Source organism: Phanerochaete carnosa (assembly GCF_000300595.1).
Source record: "Phanerochaete carnosa HHB-10118-sp unplaced genomic scaffold PHACAscaffold_7, whole genome shotgun sequence".
Lineage (NCBI taxonomy): Eukaryota > Fungi > Basidiomycota > Agaricomycetes > Polyporales > Phanerochaetaceae > Phanerochaete > Phanerochaete carnosa.
In genome coordinates, this window is record NW_006767634.1 from 2,005,308 (window position 1) to 2,021,485 (window position 16,178).

At 51.6% G+C, this 16,178-nt stretch overlaps 6 protein-coding genes across 6 annotated transcripts; 4 read left to right on the plus strand and 2 right to left on the minus strand.

Moving 5' to 3' along the window:
* Nucleotides 1-347: 347 nt before the first annotated feature.
* Nucleotides 348-712, minus strand: PHACADRAFT_197978 (uncharacterized protein; the record flags this gene model as incomplete). Its single annotated transcript, XM_007398177.1, has 2 exons — nt 348-504; nt 561-712. 2 exons carry the CDS (start codon nt 710-712, stop codon nt 348-350), a joined length of 309 nt encoding a protein of 102 aa, XP_007398239.1.
* A 1,377-nt stretch (nt 713-2,089) lies between these two features.
* PHACADRAFT_98817 (uncharacterized protein) lies at nt 2,090-3,223 on the plus strand (the record flags this gene model as incomplete). The annotated part of the gene is made up of 3 exons (XM_007398178.1): nt 2,090-2,486; nt 2,519-2,822; nt 2,962-3,223. The coding sequence occupies 3 exons, from the start codon at nt 2,090-2,092 to the stop codon at nt 3,221-3,223; spliced, it is 963 nt and encodes a 320-aa protein (XP_007398240.1).
* A 3,120-nt stretch (nt 3,224-6,343) lies between these two features.
* Nucleotides 6,344-8,308, plus strand: PHACADRAFT_99640 (uncharacterized protein; the record flags this gene model as incomplete). Its single annotated transcript, XM_007398179.1, has 8 exons — nt 6,344-6,708; nt 6,767-6,877; nt 6,930-7,124; nt 7,176-7,336; nt 7,390-7,569; nt 7,618-7,706; nt 7,772-8,047; nt 8,099-8,308. 8 exons carry the CDS (start codon nt 6,344-6,346, stop codon nt 8,306-8,308), a joined length of 1,587 nt encoding a protein of 528 aa, XP_007398241.1.
* A 192-nt stretch (nt 8,309-8,500) lies between these two features.
* On the plus strand, nt 8,501-8,710 carry PHACADRAFT_163870 (uncharacterized protein; the record flags this gene model as incomplete). The annotated part of the gene is made up of 1 exon (XM_007398180.1): nt 8,501-8,710. One exon carries the CDS (start codon nt 8,501-8,503, stop codon nt 8,708-8,710), a length of 210 nt encoding a protein of 69 aa, XP_007398242.1.
* A 2,808-nt stretch (nt 8,711-11,518) lies between these two features.
* PHACADRAFT_211235 (uncharacterized protein) lies at nt 11,519-12,548 on the plus strand (the record flags this gene model as incomplete). The annotated part of the gene is made up of 4 exons (XM_007398181.1): nt 11,519-11,740; nt 11,805-11,923; nt 11,976-12,005; nt 12,246-12,548. 4 exons carry the CDS (start codon nt 11,519-11,521, stop codon nt 12,508-12,510), a joined length of 636 nt encoding a protein of 211 aa, XP_007398243.1. The 3' UTR covers nt 12,511-12,548.
* Nucleotides 12,549-12,762: 214 nt separating this feature from the next.
* On the minus strand, nt 12,763-13,897 carry PHACADRAFT_148203 (uncharacterized protein). The gene is made up of 3 exons (XM_007398182.1): nt 13,296-13,897; nt 13,211-13,240; nt 12,763-13,152 (listed from the first exon to the last, which is right to left on the minus strand). The coding sequence occupies exons 1-3, from the start codon at nt 13,715-13,717 to the stop codon at nt 12,885-12,887; spliced, it is 720 nt and encodes a 239-aa protein (XP_007398244.1). The 5' UTR covers nt 13,718-13,897; the 3' UTR covers nt 12,763-12,884.
* Between the last annotated feature and the right edge of the window lie 2,281 nt (nt 13,898-16,178).

Consider the following 16,178-nt stretch of genomic DNA (forward strand, 5'->3'; position numbering starts at 1 on the left):
GCCAATAATTTGTGCCAGTCGCCTACACAGCTGCACGGATGAGACTGTGGGGCTCAAGATCTGGCGGATTTTATGATTCGGGGTATCGTGATCTTTGAGCGTTGGTTTTTGTCTGAGATTCGTCCGACCGAAATCATGATTCTGTCCAATGCGAAATACGCCCGATCCGAGATCTCCCCACCACAGTTTGGCGCCCACCGAGCCTCAGGCCTCAGGCCTCGGAACACACGTCCGTTCGAGTTGCATTCCGTACTTAGAAGTCCACAATAAACGGCAGGAGACTACATTAGAACATATGTATGATCTCAACTCAGGCAGTAAGCTGCAATAGATGCCGGAGTCACAGGCTACAGGGCGGAGAAAAGCTCATCGTCAAGCTCGCTGGTACCTTCGCCCCTCATAGACAGGGCCGGAACGCTATCGTCGTCGTCCTCAAGGAAACCACTACCTAGATTACCTTTGGGGAAATCCCTCTCGTCCTGAGCTATCATATCTTCTCGCCACCTATCCGTCCAAGATGTCAGCAGTATATCAAAGTTATAACACCACGGGACACATACTTAACCCACCTGTCGTGAGACGCGTTCGACACATTCGGGACATGGGCGGGCACAGGTTCAAATAAATCGCTTTCAACACGGCCGTCGAGCTCGCGTACTCGTCTCGTGTGACGTGCGCTTGCTTCGTGGTGAAGAGCTTTCCGAAGTGACATGCCTAGTTCTCCGCAGACAGTGCAGTCGAAGCCATACCGACGACTGCTTCTGAAGACTGGGGTCTCGTTAGTTAGGTCCGGGTGACCGTGTGCAGGCTAGAGTCTCGCTGTACTTACATTATGGCTCAATAAAATCGTCTTCTGTGAGTGCCACACTGGTCTCATCGGGCTCATGCTCAGGCTGTCGACGCTTCATGTTATCTCACGATGGCAGTCAGTGCTGCGAGCACAGAGACTCGTTTGCACAAGTCTTAGGCGCAGAATTTTTAGCACACGGACTCATGATTCACTAGCGCAGAGAATATTGGCAGATTCTCGAATGCGGAGTATCTTGAGACTTGTGTGACATGGTCAGACAAAAACCAATGCTCAATGATCAGATTCCCGAATGGCCGAAATCGCGCCCGCGTGATTTTCAATATCTCTCAGATACTGTCACCTCAGTCTCATCCGTGCAGCTGTGTAGGGACGGTGAGCCTTTCGAAAGATTACGCAAATTCTGCTGACACAGACACAAATCCCGCTGACGTAGTATATATAAACGGTAATTACAAGATAGCCGATAATCACCCAACCCGATAATCCGCTTGAGAAAGCTCCCGTCCCTTAGGCGCTGGTCAGGAGTCTGATGCAAACGACTGTAGCAGATAAAAATGTGGAAAGCGGCGGGCGGGAGCTATGTGACGCGTGACGCGCCGGACTGGTCGTACAGGTACAGTACTAGTACTAGCTAAGGTTTCAAAGTGGCCTATCGTTTTGCAACTAGCTGTAAGTTATCCCTTAGTGTGGGAAGGGTACTGTACGAGTTTGAATGAGAGCGACGTCACGCGCCACAGGCCTCTCCGGTTACAATTTTTGGGTCTTGTCACGGAGATTTGCACTAAATCTAGCCCAAAATCGAGATAATTCCAACGGAAATCTCCAAAAAGTCCGCCCAACATACTGTTTTTGGTAATTTGGCATCCGCCGTTGCTCGCACAGATGCCGGCTTGAATGTCACACCCCCGGGGTTGGTTACAGTAGACCAGGGTTTGGCGCTTAATTCCCAGCGCCTCGGCGCAAATTAAGCTCAGCCAGTGCATGCATACCTCTCTACATTGACACTGATTCTTCGTAGAACCTTATTGCGTGCCGCAGATGGCTGTTTGTCTTGGAACTCAGAACGCTCGCCGAACATTATATAACGCCTGCGAGTATATTCATGGTTGCAACAGGCACTTTCTGACTTCATTGATATTCCATTCTCCTGGTCGAGCGAAAGCTTGTTCACTCCAGTATTTGCCCCCACAGCCGTTAAGCATATCGGTTGGTGTTGCTTGCGCTCCTTCGTCCATGATTCGACTCACTAATGGTCTTATCTCTTGCAGAAGGCTCATCATGTCTCCAAATGGCCTCCTACTGCCAGATACAGCACTCGACGCGAATTCTCTGGTGTGTAAATGGTCCACACTATCCTATCATTATCTAACGTGTTATTTTCACAAGCCGGATCTTTGTCGCAAGACAATCACAGAGTTCTTGCACCGAACAGGCATCCCGCTGCCTGGATTTGACTCATCGGCTTTCGGCGACGAGATCGACAGGCTCGCACACGCCGAAGTCCAGACATGGAATCTCGGCGGCGTGTCCCCCAACCGCTTCGAACACTGCCTCACCACTGGGATTGATATCGCGAAGATGGCGTACAGACACACTCCCGTCGAGACACAGGTCCATATTGCCTTGTGGACTGCGCTATGCGTCTGCATCGACGATCTCGATGCTGGCGTGGAAGGTTTCGACACTGGCGTAGACGCACTCGCCGAGTTCCCGAACGATTCCACGTCGGACGCGAGCAGCTTCACCCGTTGCTTGACTTGCTCGCGGATAATATTCGTCGGATGCATGAATTCTTCCACCCCTATGGCGCCACTATCATTGCCACCTGTACCGTGCAATTTGTCGCCTGTGCATTGGTCGACAGGGAGACAAAGGCCATGAATTTACATCCTTCAGCCCGTGGGTATCCGCTGTACAAGCGCGCTCGCAACGGGCTCGGCGAGGGATACTCCTACTGCATCTGGGATAAGACACACTTCCCCGACGTGTCTAGTTATATTCAATCGATGCCGTAAGTACATTTAACCTCTTGAGAAGTAGCATACTAAGCTCTGCCCATCTAGTGAGGCGATTGCGATCTCCGTCCTTGTCAAGTAATGTCCACTTCTCAGTGTCTGCTGGAGCAACATCTTCTGACGCCAGTTTTTCAGTGATCTGTGCTCCTTCTACAAGGAAGAACTTGTCGACGAGAAGAATAACTTCATTCATGATCGTGCTTGCGTCACTAGCAAGGATATCGAGGCGACCCTGATGGCTACACTCGGAGACGCCGTGGACGCCGTCAACAGGGGCCGAGAAATCTTACAAGGCGAGGAGAGGCAAGCATGGGAGAGCCACGTGGTGGGATATGTGGCATTTCACTTCATGACTCCTCGCTACAGACTGGAGGAACTGTTCAGCACATCCGGCTAGACTCGCACACCTCACTCTTTCCGTGAACGGGGTATGTGAATTGGGGTGCTGTATGCATGCGATTATCTGGTGTCGAATATGTCGATGATGGTGCGGTAGATCATCCCGAGTTCTCTGGTAAATACAATAAAATATCTATGTACTTGAAAAAAAATGAGAAGACGACCCCGTATGGCTACTAGGGTGATCTGCTCTGCGCCGTGGCGCTCTCTATCTGCCGTTAGCTCAGCCCTTGTTGGGTCCAGCATCATTCTTGCATCCCACGAAGTTCTGAGAGAGAGAGAGTTATATCAGCTATAGGATCGAGCGCTACTCATTTCCAGGCTCGGCTTGCGCCCGAAGCGATATGCGATAAGAAATAGCGTCGGCGCGCGCGGTTGGTTATTAATTTATTAGTTGCGCGTCTATTAAAAAAAGGGACTTGAATTTGCACGGCCGGGCTCTTGCACGCTACTCGCTGTACTCGCTATGTTGACTCTATAAAAATCGTACATCCACCTTTGGTTATCGAACATCTGTATTCGACTTCGCTGGATGACTCGCCGATCCGGGTAGTCGGATCAGCGACTCACCACGTCAAAGACTTGAACGCGTCTCGTTCAGTCACCATCACATTGCTACACTCTTTCGAACCGACTTCTCGCTCGTCCCTTCCGCTCGAGCACGAGGCACGACGCTCCTTGTACTCTGAATGAGCGACGTTGTCATGTGTACTGCAAGCCCAAAGTTCTGGTTCGTCTCTATCACTAAGAGCCGCCTGCCCCCATCTGACTATGTTTTGTAGTGTGATGCGCTCAATACGGTCCTGAACGATTGTCTGTGTCATTTCAGAGTTATTCCAGAGGCACCCGGTGCGGACGCCTTCGGCCCGGCTGCTGCATTTTTCACAAAGTTGAAGACAGTAACGACGAAGAACTACTGGACGTGGATGATCTCCCCGGTCGAGGTGGTCACAGACGAGTCCACGGCGGCATTCCGTCTTTCCCCCCGAGAACTGCAGCAAGAAAACACGTAACAAAGCACCAACGTTCCTCATAGACACTGCTGTTGGACATCAACCACGGCGACAGCTCGAAGAGCGCGCCCCCGAGACTCTTGCATGAGCACCACACAGACATCTTCATGGTCCACATCTCTCAGTCTGCGGCTCGTTTGTCTCGCCGGGACCGGGCCGGTTGTATTGTGTCTAAGCCTATCAACCTGGCTTGCGATCTCTACAAACTGCAGAATGCCGTGTTCCGGCTGGCTTACCTTCCGCCACTGGACCAAGGCTTCGATGACCAAGTCAAGCTGGCCTCGCCTCAGCAGATCAAGAGGCTTCGGAAGTATGAGCCAGGGAATGTATACCTCGTGGAGCATCGCGACAACATTCTCGATAACGCGGACGAATATCCAATTTACGAAGTATGTGTCAACTATCCTCGACGTGTCCTGTATTTGCTGATTGCGTTTCAGATCAGCTGTCCGGCTATAAATCCTACCCTAGCCGACGACTTGACTAAACTGAGGGTGCTCTTCCCGAATCTGGGAGGTATGGGCGGCGAAGACTCCGACGAGGATAGCGAAGCCGGGCTCCTCCGCGTCAACGTGCCCTTCCCACGCAAGATGAAGAAGTACCTCATCGGCCGCCCGGCCACCACCCGTCGCCCGCTCGCAGGACGCAGCACAGTGGGGTACGTCGTATACGACCTCGCGGAAGACCGGATGTCGTTCCTCAAGGACCAATGGCGCTGGCTGGACGAGATGCGGTCCGAGCTCGACACCCTCAAGTACATCAGGGGACGTGGTGTCTTGGGCGTCGCACGACTCGAGGCTGGCAGCGATATCGAGCACCACCGGACCCGGTCGCAGCATTTGATGCACGGGCTTCCCTACAGCGACAATGCGGTGGCTCGGGTCCACACACGTTTGGTCACCAGCAACGTGGGGCGTCCACTAGGGACGGCCGCAACAAGCCCGGAGCTGCTGCGCTACGTTGCATGCGCTCGATACAGTAAGTCCTTTTTTTCTGTTTACTAAGCACCAGACTGACTGATGTCTGTGAAGCACATGAATGTGCGTGGAAGTACGCCGGCGTTCTTCACCACGACATCAGTGACGGCAACATCTTGATAGATGTCGAGAGTAACGACGCGTTTATGAATGACTGGGACGTTGCTATGTTCCGGGACCATATCAAACGCAAACATGAACGAGACGCCTTCTCCGTACGTGTCCCGCCTCTGTGAGACATCGAAGACTGCTGATTGCTGCTCTTCTAGGGTACGTGGGCGTACGCTTCTGCCCTCGTTCTACAATATCCCAAGAAGCCAATCAAGGTCGAAGACGATATCGAGGCTTTCATTTGGCTCATTGTCTACATGGCAATCCGATATCCCAAGCACAACCTGTCCAAGGCACCTGCAGAGATAAGCGACCTCACGAGCAAGCTCCTCTACGAAGAAGAGATCAATGAGCACGGGTACCGAGTCGGCGGCAAGACGAAGATGATCTACATAATGCGCGGCCAGCCACCTGTACAGCTGGAAAACCGCAGGTCTCCAATCGCGCTCTTCCTCGATCAGGCATTTAAGCTTCTCCAAGAGGTGTACGCCAAGATTGACTACAAGGCAATTGCACACTGGAAGGGCTCTCCGCGCGGTCCGGGCATTCCCCGGTACTTGTGCAAGAGTGTGCTGGACGGCGTGAGTCACGAAGTGCTGAACAAGATGCTCCACACGGCGTGCAACTCTTGGAAGGAGCAGCTCCAAGCCGAGGCCTCTAGGCTAGCCAAAAATCGTCTGATCCCGCAGATGGTCCAGGCCTTAGTTAATCTCGCCATGGATGACCAACAGACTGTATCTGACAGTGGAATATAATTGATTAGTTTATTTCCAATAAGTTACGAGTCTGAATACCAACAAGCGGAGTTGGTGCATCACACGGCCCTCGAGATTAAATATCGATAGCGATTATCGGCCATTCGCGGAGTTTGAGCGCCCATCTCTACCCTTGTTCTTGCCATGCACTTGCAGCACTGCCACAGACCAGCCACGAGGGAGCTGCATGCCAACATGGGTTCAGAAAGGATTGCACCTAACCTCCACCTAACCTCCATCTAATCTTGCCGCGTTCGCTTGGATGAGGCTCGCTTTAGGCCGATTAGTGTTTGTCCGCGGGCTCAGCACCAGACCGCCTCCTCTCGGCGTGAAGTTGAGAGATTATCAGGAGGACGCGCTCCAGGCATGCACCAACGCGCTTGCGTCCGGGGAGTCACCCATTGCCGTGTCTCTGCCTACCGGTTCCGGCAAGACAGTTGTCTTCCTAACATTACTACTCTCGCGCATCACACCCCCTACTGCGAACCCAGATGCGACACGTTCCCTAGTTATCGTCAACAGCGTTGAGCTCGCCCGCCAAACGGTATTACAGGCCAGGAAACTCTTCCCGCATTTGCATATCGCGGTCGATCAAGGCTCTAAGAGGGCGTCTCCCCATGCAGATCTGTACGCTTTTATTAATCGTATTCTCGATATCGAGCCACTCACGGCGCGGCTGAAATAGGACGGTGGCAACCTACCAGTCGTTGGTGAAACCAGACAGGCTCTCAGCGTATGATCCGCGAACATTGAAGGCGATAGTAGTGGACGAGGCTCACCATGCAACTTCATCTTCGTATGCTGTGATGTTTTTCCTCTTATCTTTCCGCGCCCTTACACAGGAGCAGCTATCGCCGCATTTTGTCAAATTTTCATCCAAATGTCGACTCAGTCGGCACGGGGACGTTGGTTCGACCCCACATCTCCATTCCAATCATCGGCTTTTCTGCGACATGGTCGAGGCTCGATGGCGTGGGTCTTGCCTCGGTATTTGAGCGTATGGTTTACCACCTGGAATTTTTGGATATGATCAAGGCGGGATGGTGCAGTATCTGTCTCATTTCTCATGTATTGGTGTAGTGACGCTCGCCTAGGCTGTGTAACATGCGCTTCACGGTAGCTCGGGGCAATCTAAACCTGAACACCATTCCAGTCAGCAAGCGGAGCGGCGACTTCATCTCCAACAGTCTTGCCCGTACCATGAACACGCCAGAGATGAACCAACTGGTTGTAGACACTTGGCTTAAACGGGCTGGTTCGCATTCATATCATCTGCCTTAGCCCGCATCATTTCACGACAGATTCTAGCGAATAGGAAATCGACTCTGGTGTTCTGCGTTAATGTTGAGCATCTCAAGGCGCTTACCAGTGCATTTCGCGTGGCCGGAGTCGATGCAGAGTACATTCATAGTGGCATGTCAACAGAGAAGCGTCAGGAATTGCTCGACGCCTTTCGGAATGGTCAAATCCCCGTACTGCTCAACGTCTGTGAGTTTCCGCGGAAACTCTGCCTTTCTCAGCTCACGAGTCAAGCAGTAATCCTTACTGAGGGCGCCGACATACCGAACATCGACTGTATAATGCTTGCGAGGCCGACCCAGTCACACGCATTGTTCAGGCAGATGGTGCGCTTGTAATCTTCGGGTCCCACACATTTCTCTGCTCATCTGATTGGTAATGCCGTCAATAGCTTGGACGCGGAACTCGTCAGTCGCATGAAACAGGAAAGAAAGACTGCCATATCATTGACTTCGCTGACACCGCGGACCGCGCACGAGGGGTAGTATCAATTTCGAGCCTTTTCGGGATTGACCTAGCGGAAGTTATTGAAGGTGTGCCTATCATGGTAGCTGCGAATCCCATTTTCACCGCATATATTCTCCTAGATAAATCTGCTGAAGAGTTATCGGAGCGGGAGACTGGACAGTCTCCAAAAAGGCAAATCTCGAATGCGATTCGACCGCAAGTAAGGTTACTATCGTTCCAGCTGATGACATTCGCACTAATCTAAATCAAGTCACTTAACTTCGCTGAATACGACAATACAATTTCTTTCGCAAGGGCTGTATCTATAGTTCGCCGGTATAGCTCTCTAGCATGGGTTGATTGCGGCGATGATCTTTATGTCTTGAGTTGTATGGACTCGGGATACGTTCACGTGCAAGCCGTTCGGACCAGCGAAGGTGCGTTCGGATCGGCACTAGTTTGTTCACTCCCGCGTATCTGACGCCGTTTAGCCCCCGGAGTGAAGTTTCAGGTGTGGAAGACACGCATTATACAGGGCAAGGGCGTGCAGTGGAAGCTGCTTTTCGAAGTAAAAACGCTGCAAGAGGCCATCGAACGATCTGACGCAAGTGTAAAGGCAGAGCGGAGGCTGCAGCCGTACGTATCTCCGACTGTAACAGTACTTTGACTCGTCATGGTTTATTATTCTCGCAGATTGCTCAAGGCTGCATGGTGGAGGCAAAAACCCGCCAGTCTGGGACAGAAAAAGTTCGTTGCCTTGCTTCTGAGCGAAGTCGGGGGTGGCTGGAGTGAAGAGCGCACCGCCGAATTCCTGTCGACGCTTACTCAAGGCAACGCCCAAGAAATAATTATTAAGTTCAGGCTTGGGCCGCGGGTACGATGAGCTGTACTTTCATCTGTTCGGCACTGATTTATCCTACTTCTGATAGCTCTCTCGGTGGCTAAGACGGAGGTAGGAGGACGGCAGAAGCGATCCCACTTAAAGCATTTGGATGGGCTGCGCAGATCATTCTTAAGTCCATAATGAGTCCATAGCTTGTACTTGTACATCTCGCGCTGAAGGAAGTTACGTCATTGAGGGACATCTCCTTGCCGCCCGACAACTTTTGTCGATATCTTGAAGTTGATAAATCCCTTAAACGACGAGATGGTGTAGCATCGACAGACTAGACGGCCTCCCAGATTATAGTTTTTCCACAATATACCCGGAGACTGATGGTATGCGACTGCACATGTGCAGGTATCTAGACCACTTGGACGTCCCAGGGCCTGTCTTCCCCGGTTCGTACGAGCCAACACACGAGACGACGGTACTTTGCCCAGCTCTACCGCAGCAAAGGCCAATCCTGCCATACGGCCGTATCTTGGACTTTCCCCCAATCGGTACGCTGGCAATCTGTTCTGCTGGCGGATAACCCATGATTCTAAGCCCTACGCTGCGTTTCAAAACTCTTCTGTACACTGCTGGATTTGTAGGGTCAGACTGCCGGCTATTAATGCGCAGAAGCCTTCGAAGGATACCTTGACAGCTGAGAAGGTGCCATATCGTGTTTTCAGACCGTTCGGCGCGATATAGAGATTATAACAAAGATGGCCGAGGTGACGAGAGCTCTGGCCCGCATGTTTTCGGAGCTGTTCCTTCTTCAGTAGGGGACGAAAGTCGCCCTAAGGTGCCGTGCCATTTATTGTCTGACATGTCCCAGGGTCAATTTTAATGTCTAGCCCATATCATGGGCAACTTTACTAACATGTTTGCAAAATAACAGACAATGACAGATTCTGTTCTGTACAGTGGCCGTCAAATTTCTCCAGATAACTTCGAATCTACTTCGAGACATACCACATTGGATCTTCCACACGACCCTTATGCAAATTGTGCGCGCTGCTCGCGACATATCGCTTCTTCACAGCCTTCTACTAATCCGAGCAAGACAAATCTGCAACGGAGTGTTACAGAGCATGCGTGCATCGTCAAATTCCTAATGAATTGAAGGATGGCGTGCGCCGGACGGAGGCCGATACCGACTCGCACATCATCTATCCAAATGTATTGCTCAGTCGCTGGAAGACACCAGGTGCAGTGGAGATGCATGCGCAGATAAGCATAATTAAAGTTCTGGAGTATGGAGCAGGAGACGCCGCTTGGGTAGGAGCAGCGAAGCGTGCTGGTGGGGGAAGCATCCGCTCACACCGAAAATTGGCTCGAGGGAGACAAACTTTGCGCTGTACGGGTTGTAGCTCCGTTCATGGTACAACTTGAAACCCCCGAAGTTTGAAGACCCTTGGCACGCGCCCGCGAAGCCGTCGGCGAATCCCCGAAAATTTTATTGCCGTGCGCCTAGCTGCCGACGAGGCACAGAGAGAAGGGCTCATAACGCGACGTCTCTAAGAGTTCCCATTCGAGCAGAGCTTTTGAATTGTCAGGTGAGCGAACAAAGTGCGGACGATGCTGACGAGCGCCGGGAGATCACTAGAGATCAATAGGCGGCTGGTGCAGGTAAGTTATCGGGAGACGTTGCCTACGTAAGCAAGATTAGGAAAACAAGCATCTGCCAGTGTCATCTCCGAGAAACCGTCGTGTGGTCGTTATCAAGTCATAAAGCATTTTTCTGAGCATTTTCAGCGTTACGACTTGATGAGGTTTTGAGCAGGTTTTCCGATGTGCTGAGACGTAGATATCTGTCGTATAAGCTACAGTACTGCGTCCGCAGCAGGCACGTATCAGTCTGCTGGGAAGGTCTACGGAACATAGCAAGCATAGCGTTGGGAAAATAGGTTGCGTGCTTCAGCAACCCTTACATAATCCGCGTCGGTGTCGCAGACCAATCCAGCGCTTTTCGGACGCTTCAATCGTCCGGCTGAGACCCCGAAGACACCTGTTGTACTGAGGCGTTTTCTCACGGTCACGTGGTTGGCAGGTTTCAGCTGGAGTACCATTGAAACCTGCCACCCTATGATGTCATCACCCTCTTACCAGATTTAGATATGACGCGCGCAGAGCGCACTCGGCTCTGGCGCCCTTTCACTCCCCGCTGTGTTTCCCTTAGTCTCAGCTTCCTCAGCGTACATAGTATTGGACTGAATATATTAGGAAGTAGATAAGCTATATAAGGACACGTAGCATTATTCTAGGAATTTATCTTTGATTACTCGTGAATCCCCCGCCTGCGCGATTCCATTCACAACAACACCGGACCGCGCTGAGGTGTCACGAGCATTGGCCGCGACTACATCTTTGCCTTTTGGCCCTTGATGGGATATGGCGCCTGAGCTTGAGCTTGAGCGCTTGAGCACCAGTGCGTGCCTAGCGCGCCGGGTGAGGCTCGTTTTGTCGTATTGGGAGCAGAATGCTTCGTTTATGAGCATATACACCCATCGTATGTATCATGTAAAGGTTTGTTGTCCTATCAGTGTATATCTGTGAGAGCTGATCGGACTCACTGAATGCGCCGCTTGTCTCAGTATGAGCCTGCAATAATCCTTCGAGTTTGGTCGGAGGTAGAAGGCTCTTCGGCGGGGGTTGAAAGAGTTCTTGCACCGAACAGGAATCCCGCTGTCCAGCTTTGATTCGTCGGTTTTCGGCGGTGAGGTCAACAAGCTCGCACGCGCCGAAGTCCAGACATAGAATCTCGGTGGCGTGTCTCCTAACCGCCTCGAACACAGTCTCATCACTGGGATTGATATCGCGAAGATGGCGCACAGACACACTCCCGTCGAGACACAGGTCCATATTGCCCTGTGGACTGCGCTATGCGTCTGCATCGACGATTACGACGCCCTCGCTGAGTTTGCCGGACGATTCCACGTCGATCGCGAGCAGCTTCACCCGTTGCTTGACTTGCTCGCGGATAACATTCGTCAAATGCATGAATTCTTCCACCCCTATGGCGCCACCGCCATCGTCACCGGTACCGTGCAATTTATTGCCTGTAAATTGGTCGACAGGGAGACAAAGTCCATGAATCTGCATCCTTCAGCCCGTGGGTACTTATCCGCTGTACAAGCGCGCCCGCAACGGGATCGGCGAGGGATACTCCTACTGCATCTGGGATAAGACACACTTCCCCGACGTGTCTAGTTATATTCAGGTGATGCCGTACGTATATTTAACCTCCTGGAAAGTAACATGCTAAGCTCTACTCACCTAGTGAGACGACTGCGATTTCCGTCCTCGTCAAGTACATCAGGAAAATGTCCAAATGTCTTGACGTCGCTTGTGCGTCTTAGGATCGGACCGACATGCCTTGGGTACCTTGATGATGTTGGGTAACACCTCCAAGACAGGTCTCAACAACGCCTAAGGCAGACTAAGGCATGTCATCCAATCCAAGACGCCTCCAACACCCGGAGATTTTCCTGATGTAACGTTCAATTTTCAGTGTCTGTTAGAGCAGCACTTTCTGACACTGGTTTTTCAGTGATCTGTGCTCCCTCTACAAGGTAGAACTTGTCGGCGAGAAGGACAACTTCATCCATGATCGTGCTTATGTAACTAGCAAGGATATCGAAGCGACCCTGATGGACACACTCGAAGACGCTGTGGATGCCGTCAACAGAGGCCGAGAAATCTTAGAAGGCGAGCAGGAGAGGCAAGCATGGGAGAGCCATGTGATGGGATATGTGGCATTTCACTCCATGATTCCTCGCTACAAGCTGGAGGAACTGTTAAGCACGTCTGGCTAGACTCACACACCTCATTCTTTCCGCCAAACGCATGAACGGGGCACGTAGATTAGAGTGCGCCGTGCTGTATGTATGCGATTATCTGGTTTCGAATATACCGAGGATGCTGCGGTAGATTATCCCGAGTTCTCTGGTAAATGCAATAAAATATCTATGTACCCCTGCGGAGCAGTCGCAACCATGCACACGTACATCTGTAGCTGTGCATCACTTGCCAAAATCTATGAATACCGAGATGACAGCACTCCGCGACGGCGTATCAAGGTAGGATGCATATTCCAGACTGTATACATGTCTAGGATCCACAAGAGGAGGTCGCGTCAGAAAATCTATGAATATCGAGCTGACAGCACTTCGAGATGACCAGCAGCTGCTCACGCTGCGGCGGCATCGGTGAGCTGCTCAAGCTCGTAGCGCGGCGAGAGGAAGTGATACGCAACGTAGCCCGCCAGGAACTTCTCCCACGTCTCACGCTCCTTCTCACCTTGCAGGATCTTCCTGGCGCGCTCGACAGCACCGACAACCTCGTCCAGGATGTCCGACAGCACCGTCTTTACGTCCTTTCCCATGACACGCGCACGATCGTGCACGAAGTTGTGCCGCTCGCCGGCCATCTCTTCCTTGTAGAACGACAGGATGTCACTGGAGTATGATTAGCACGAGGACAGCAGCGGGAGAGCGGGAGCAGTGATGCACTGACTTGGCATAATCCAGGTAGGTCATCGTCTCCCTACGCGATCGGTGAGGATGGGGGAAATAGTAACATGAGAGCGGAAGGCACGTACGGGGTGACCTGGATATGCGCCGATATGTCTGGGAAGTTGAACTTGTCCCAGACAAACGCCGAATAGACCTCGCCGGCACTGTTTCTCGCGCGCTTGTACAAGACATACGGCAAGGCCACGGGATGGAGCGGTGCACTGTCTGTCTGCTTCTCGAACAGCGTGCAATTGATATGGTGCACGGTCCCGATCAGGATTGCCGTTGCCGCGTACGGGTGGAAGAACTCGGGCATTCGGCGCACAGCGTCGGCGAGCAGCTCGAGCACAGGATGCAATTGTGCCCTGCCCGTCTGGAGTCGATCGACAAACTCAGCGAGTGCGGCCGAGTCGACCTCGAGGTCGTCGACGCACAGGCCCAGGGTTGTGAAGAGCGCGATGTGCACCTGGGTGTCGGGGTGGTTGTGGCCAAACGTCGTCGTCGCCATGCCAATTCCTGTGGCGGTGTGGCGGCGGACACGGTCGGTGGAGATGCCACCGAAGTCCCAGTCTGCGATAATAGCGCGAACGCGTGTAGCGACTGTGTTATCGGAGATGGTGTTCACAACGGGCACAGGCAGGCCTGTCCTTCGTAGGAACTCCGACACAGCATGGCGGGACACCGAGAGCTGGAAGGTGGAAAGGGAATCAGTACATGAGGTTACCTAAGACTTGGGACATCGTACCACGAAATCATCGTGGTCTCGAACCTGAGCCTCGTTCTGCTCATGTATCGTCGCTTTGGGGTCAAGCCGACCCACGGTAGCAAACGAGGTGGAACTATCAAAGTGCGTATAGCTCAGTCTATGGCTACGGCGCAAGAAATAAAGGCGCAAACCGTGTTTGAAGGGTCACGATAGTCATCTTAGCGGCTGGCGTGTCGGTAGTAGTAGAGAGGCTAAGACTGGACTGCAGTAGGGGGCGAGTGGAGTGTGATCTTTATATCACGAGCATGAATAAGATTTAGCTATTGTGGCGTGCTGATTTTCCATTCAGGGTCCATTCATCTTGGAGCAGCGGTGGCGTCGTCGCGCCCGTGGAGCTATTGCCCAGCGGCCGTAGCTTGCGGAGTGAGCAAGTACGGCGGACAGACACGAGGCCATGAATAGCTGTGCATGGTGGAAAAAGCCACGGTGCTTTGAAGGGGTTCGATGTGGGTCATGCATGCGCAATGCCATCGCACATTGCTTTCGCCGAGATGCGGCACCGGGAAGATTGAATGAGGCTGTACAACATAACAGCGCATGTACCTCTGAAAGATATGCTTGTCTCTTATAGAATCAGGTACACGATTGCTGTGGAGGGGGGATTCGTGAAAGATTCCTTGAAGGGAGGGGGGGAGGGGCAGATCGAGCACAGATACTGCTCACTGAGGGAGATTACCACTACGAGTTCAGCGCCACACAGCCCGCAGACAGGAACTAAAGGAGAGGCAGGCTCTAATGCTTGTTGAGTAAGTGAATTGCCAAACAGTCTCCAGCAATGCGGATGTGAGGTCTGTGATGGCATGGCTGTTCCGGTCAAGGACAACGGGACCTTTCTTATCGGTCTGTTTCGTTAGTGCTCGGCGATCACCGCGGAGATCTTCAGCATTGTCCACGACCAGAGACGTTCACTACGGGCATGAGCTAATTTTAGATCACCTGAAATGTCCTGGTCAAGCTATCAAAACTGTTTCATTTTCGAAGGCTTAACCGGGGCTTTCTGGTGTCCCAAAATGATAGATTTGCTACCACTTTTGTAGCCATTTGCGGTGCAGGAAAATGATAAATTTTGTGTAGCCTGAAATGAACCTGAAATGACTGAATATGACTACATTTCAGTACAGCAAAGAGTTCATGTTTCAGGAGACTTTGTGGCGCATTTCAGGACATCTGAAAGAACATATGTAGAAATCATTTCCGCCTCATGTTTGCAATGAGGAAAGGTCCAGGCAAGGAAAACTTTTGATGGTCCTAAAATTACCATTTATGGAAAATTTATAGTACATTTCTAGGATGTTTCTGACTTATCTCAAGTAAAAGTCTTCTAGCTCATAAAATAGCTTCAGAATCCATCAGAAATGGCAATTTCAGGACCATCAAAAGTTTTCCTTGCCCGGACCTTTCCTCATTGCAAACATGAGGCGGAAATGATTTCTACATATGTTCTTTCAGATGTCCTGAAATGCACCACAAAGTCTCCTGAAACATGAACTCTTTGCCATACTGAAATGTAGTCATATTCAGTCATTTCAGGTTCATTTCAGGCTACACAAAATTTATCATTTTCCTGCACCGCAAATGGCTACAAAAGTGGTAGCAAATCTATCATTTTGGGACACCAGAAAGCCCCGGTTAAGCCTTCGAAAATGAAACAGTTTTGATGGCTTGACTAGGACATTTCAGGTGATCTAAAATTAGCTCATGCCCGTAGTGTAGCCCCAGACTCATCAGCTAGGAGATTCTGAAAGTGTCGACGCCACAAAGTTGTTGATAGACGCCCGTATACAACCCCCGGCCACATCTGCAGACTCTGCACTCAGTACTCACCACTTTGCTACATTTCATGTCGCCACATCCTCGTTATGTGAACGAATATTTTTCATTTCAGAGAGCAGAATATGACAAAACCAGCTACTGCATACTCCAGGGGCTGACGGCTGTGCTCAACCCATCGCAGTGATAGTGCATGGAGACTACGGTCAGCGGTACCTCCGACTCTGCGGATACGATGGGCGGGATTGGTAACGTGGAGAACGGAGAAGGTGTGAATTGAGGGGCTGTGGAGAATCCTGTGTTCTTTCCCTAGCGGAGTACGTCCCACTTGTCCTTGAAGATTACAGTCCCTTCTGGCTCTTGGACGACCTTGGCTACGCATCGGCCTTCCTTGCTGTACCTACACACCTCGAAGCTCCAGCGGTTGCATATT

Bases quoted from the DNA above. Each gene is read 5' to 3' on its own strand.
- PHACADRAFT_148203 (XM_007398182.1), bottom strand. From the start codon at position 13,717: ATGGCGACGACGACGTTTGGCCACAACCACCCCGACACCCAGGTGCAC. The intron at 13,241-13,295 runs GTACGTGCCTTC...CCGATCGCGTAG, and splicing joins GCGCATATCCAGGTCACCCC to GGAGACGATGACCTACCTGG. The intron at 13,153-13,210 runs GTCAGTGCATCA...ATCATACTCCAG, and splicing joins ACCTACCTGGATTATGCCAA to TGACATCCTGTCGTTCTACA.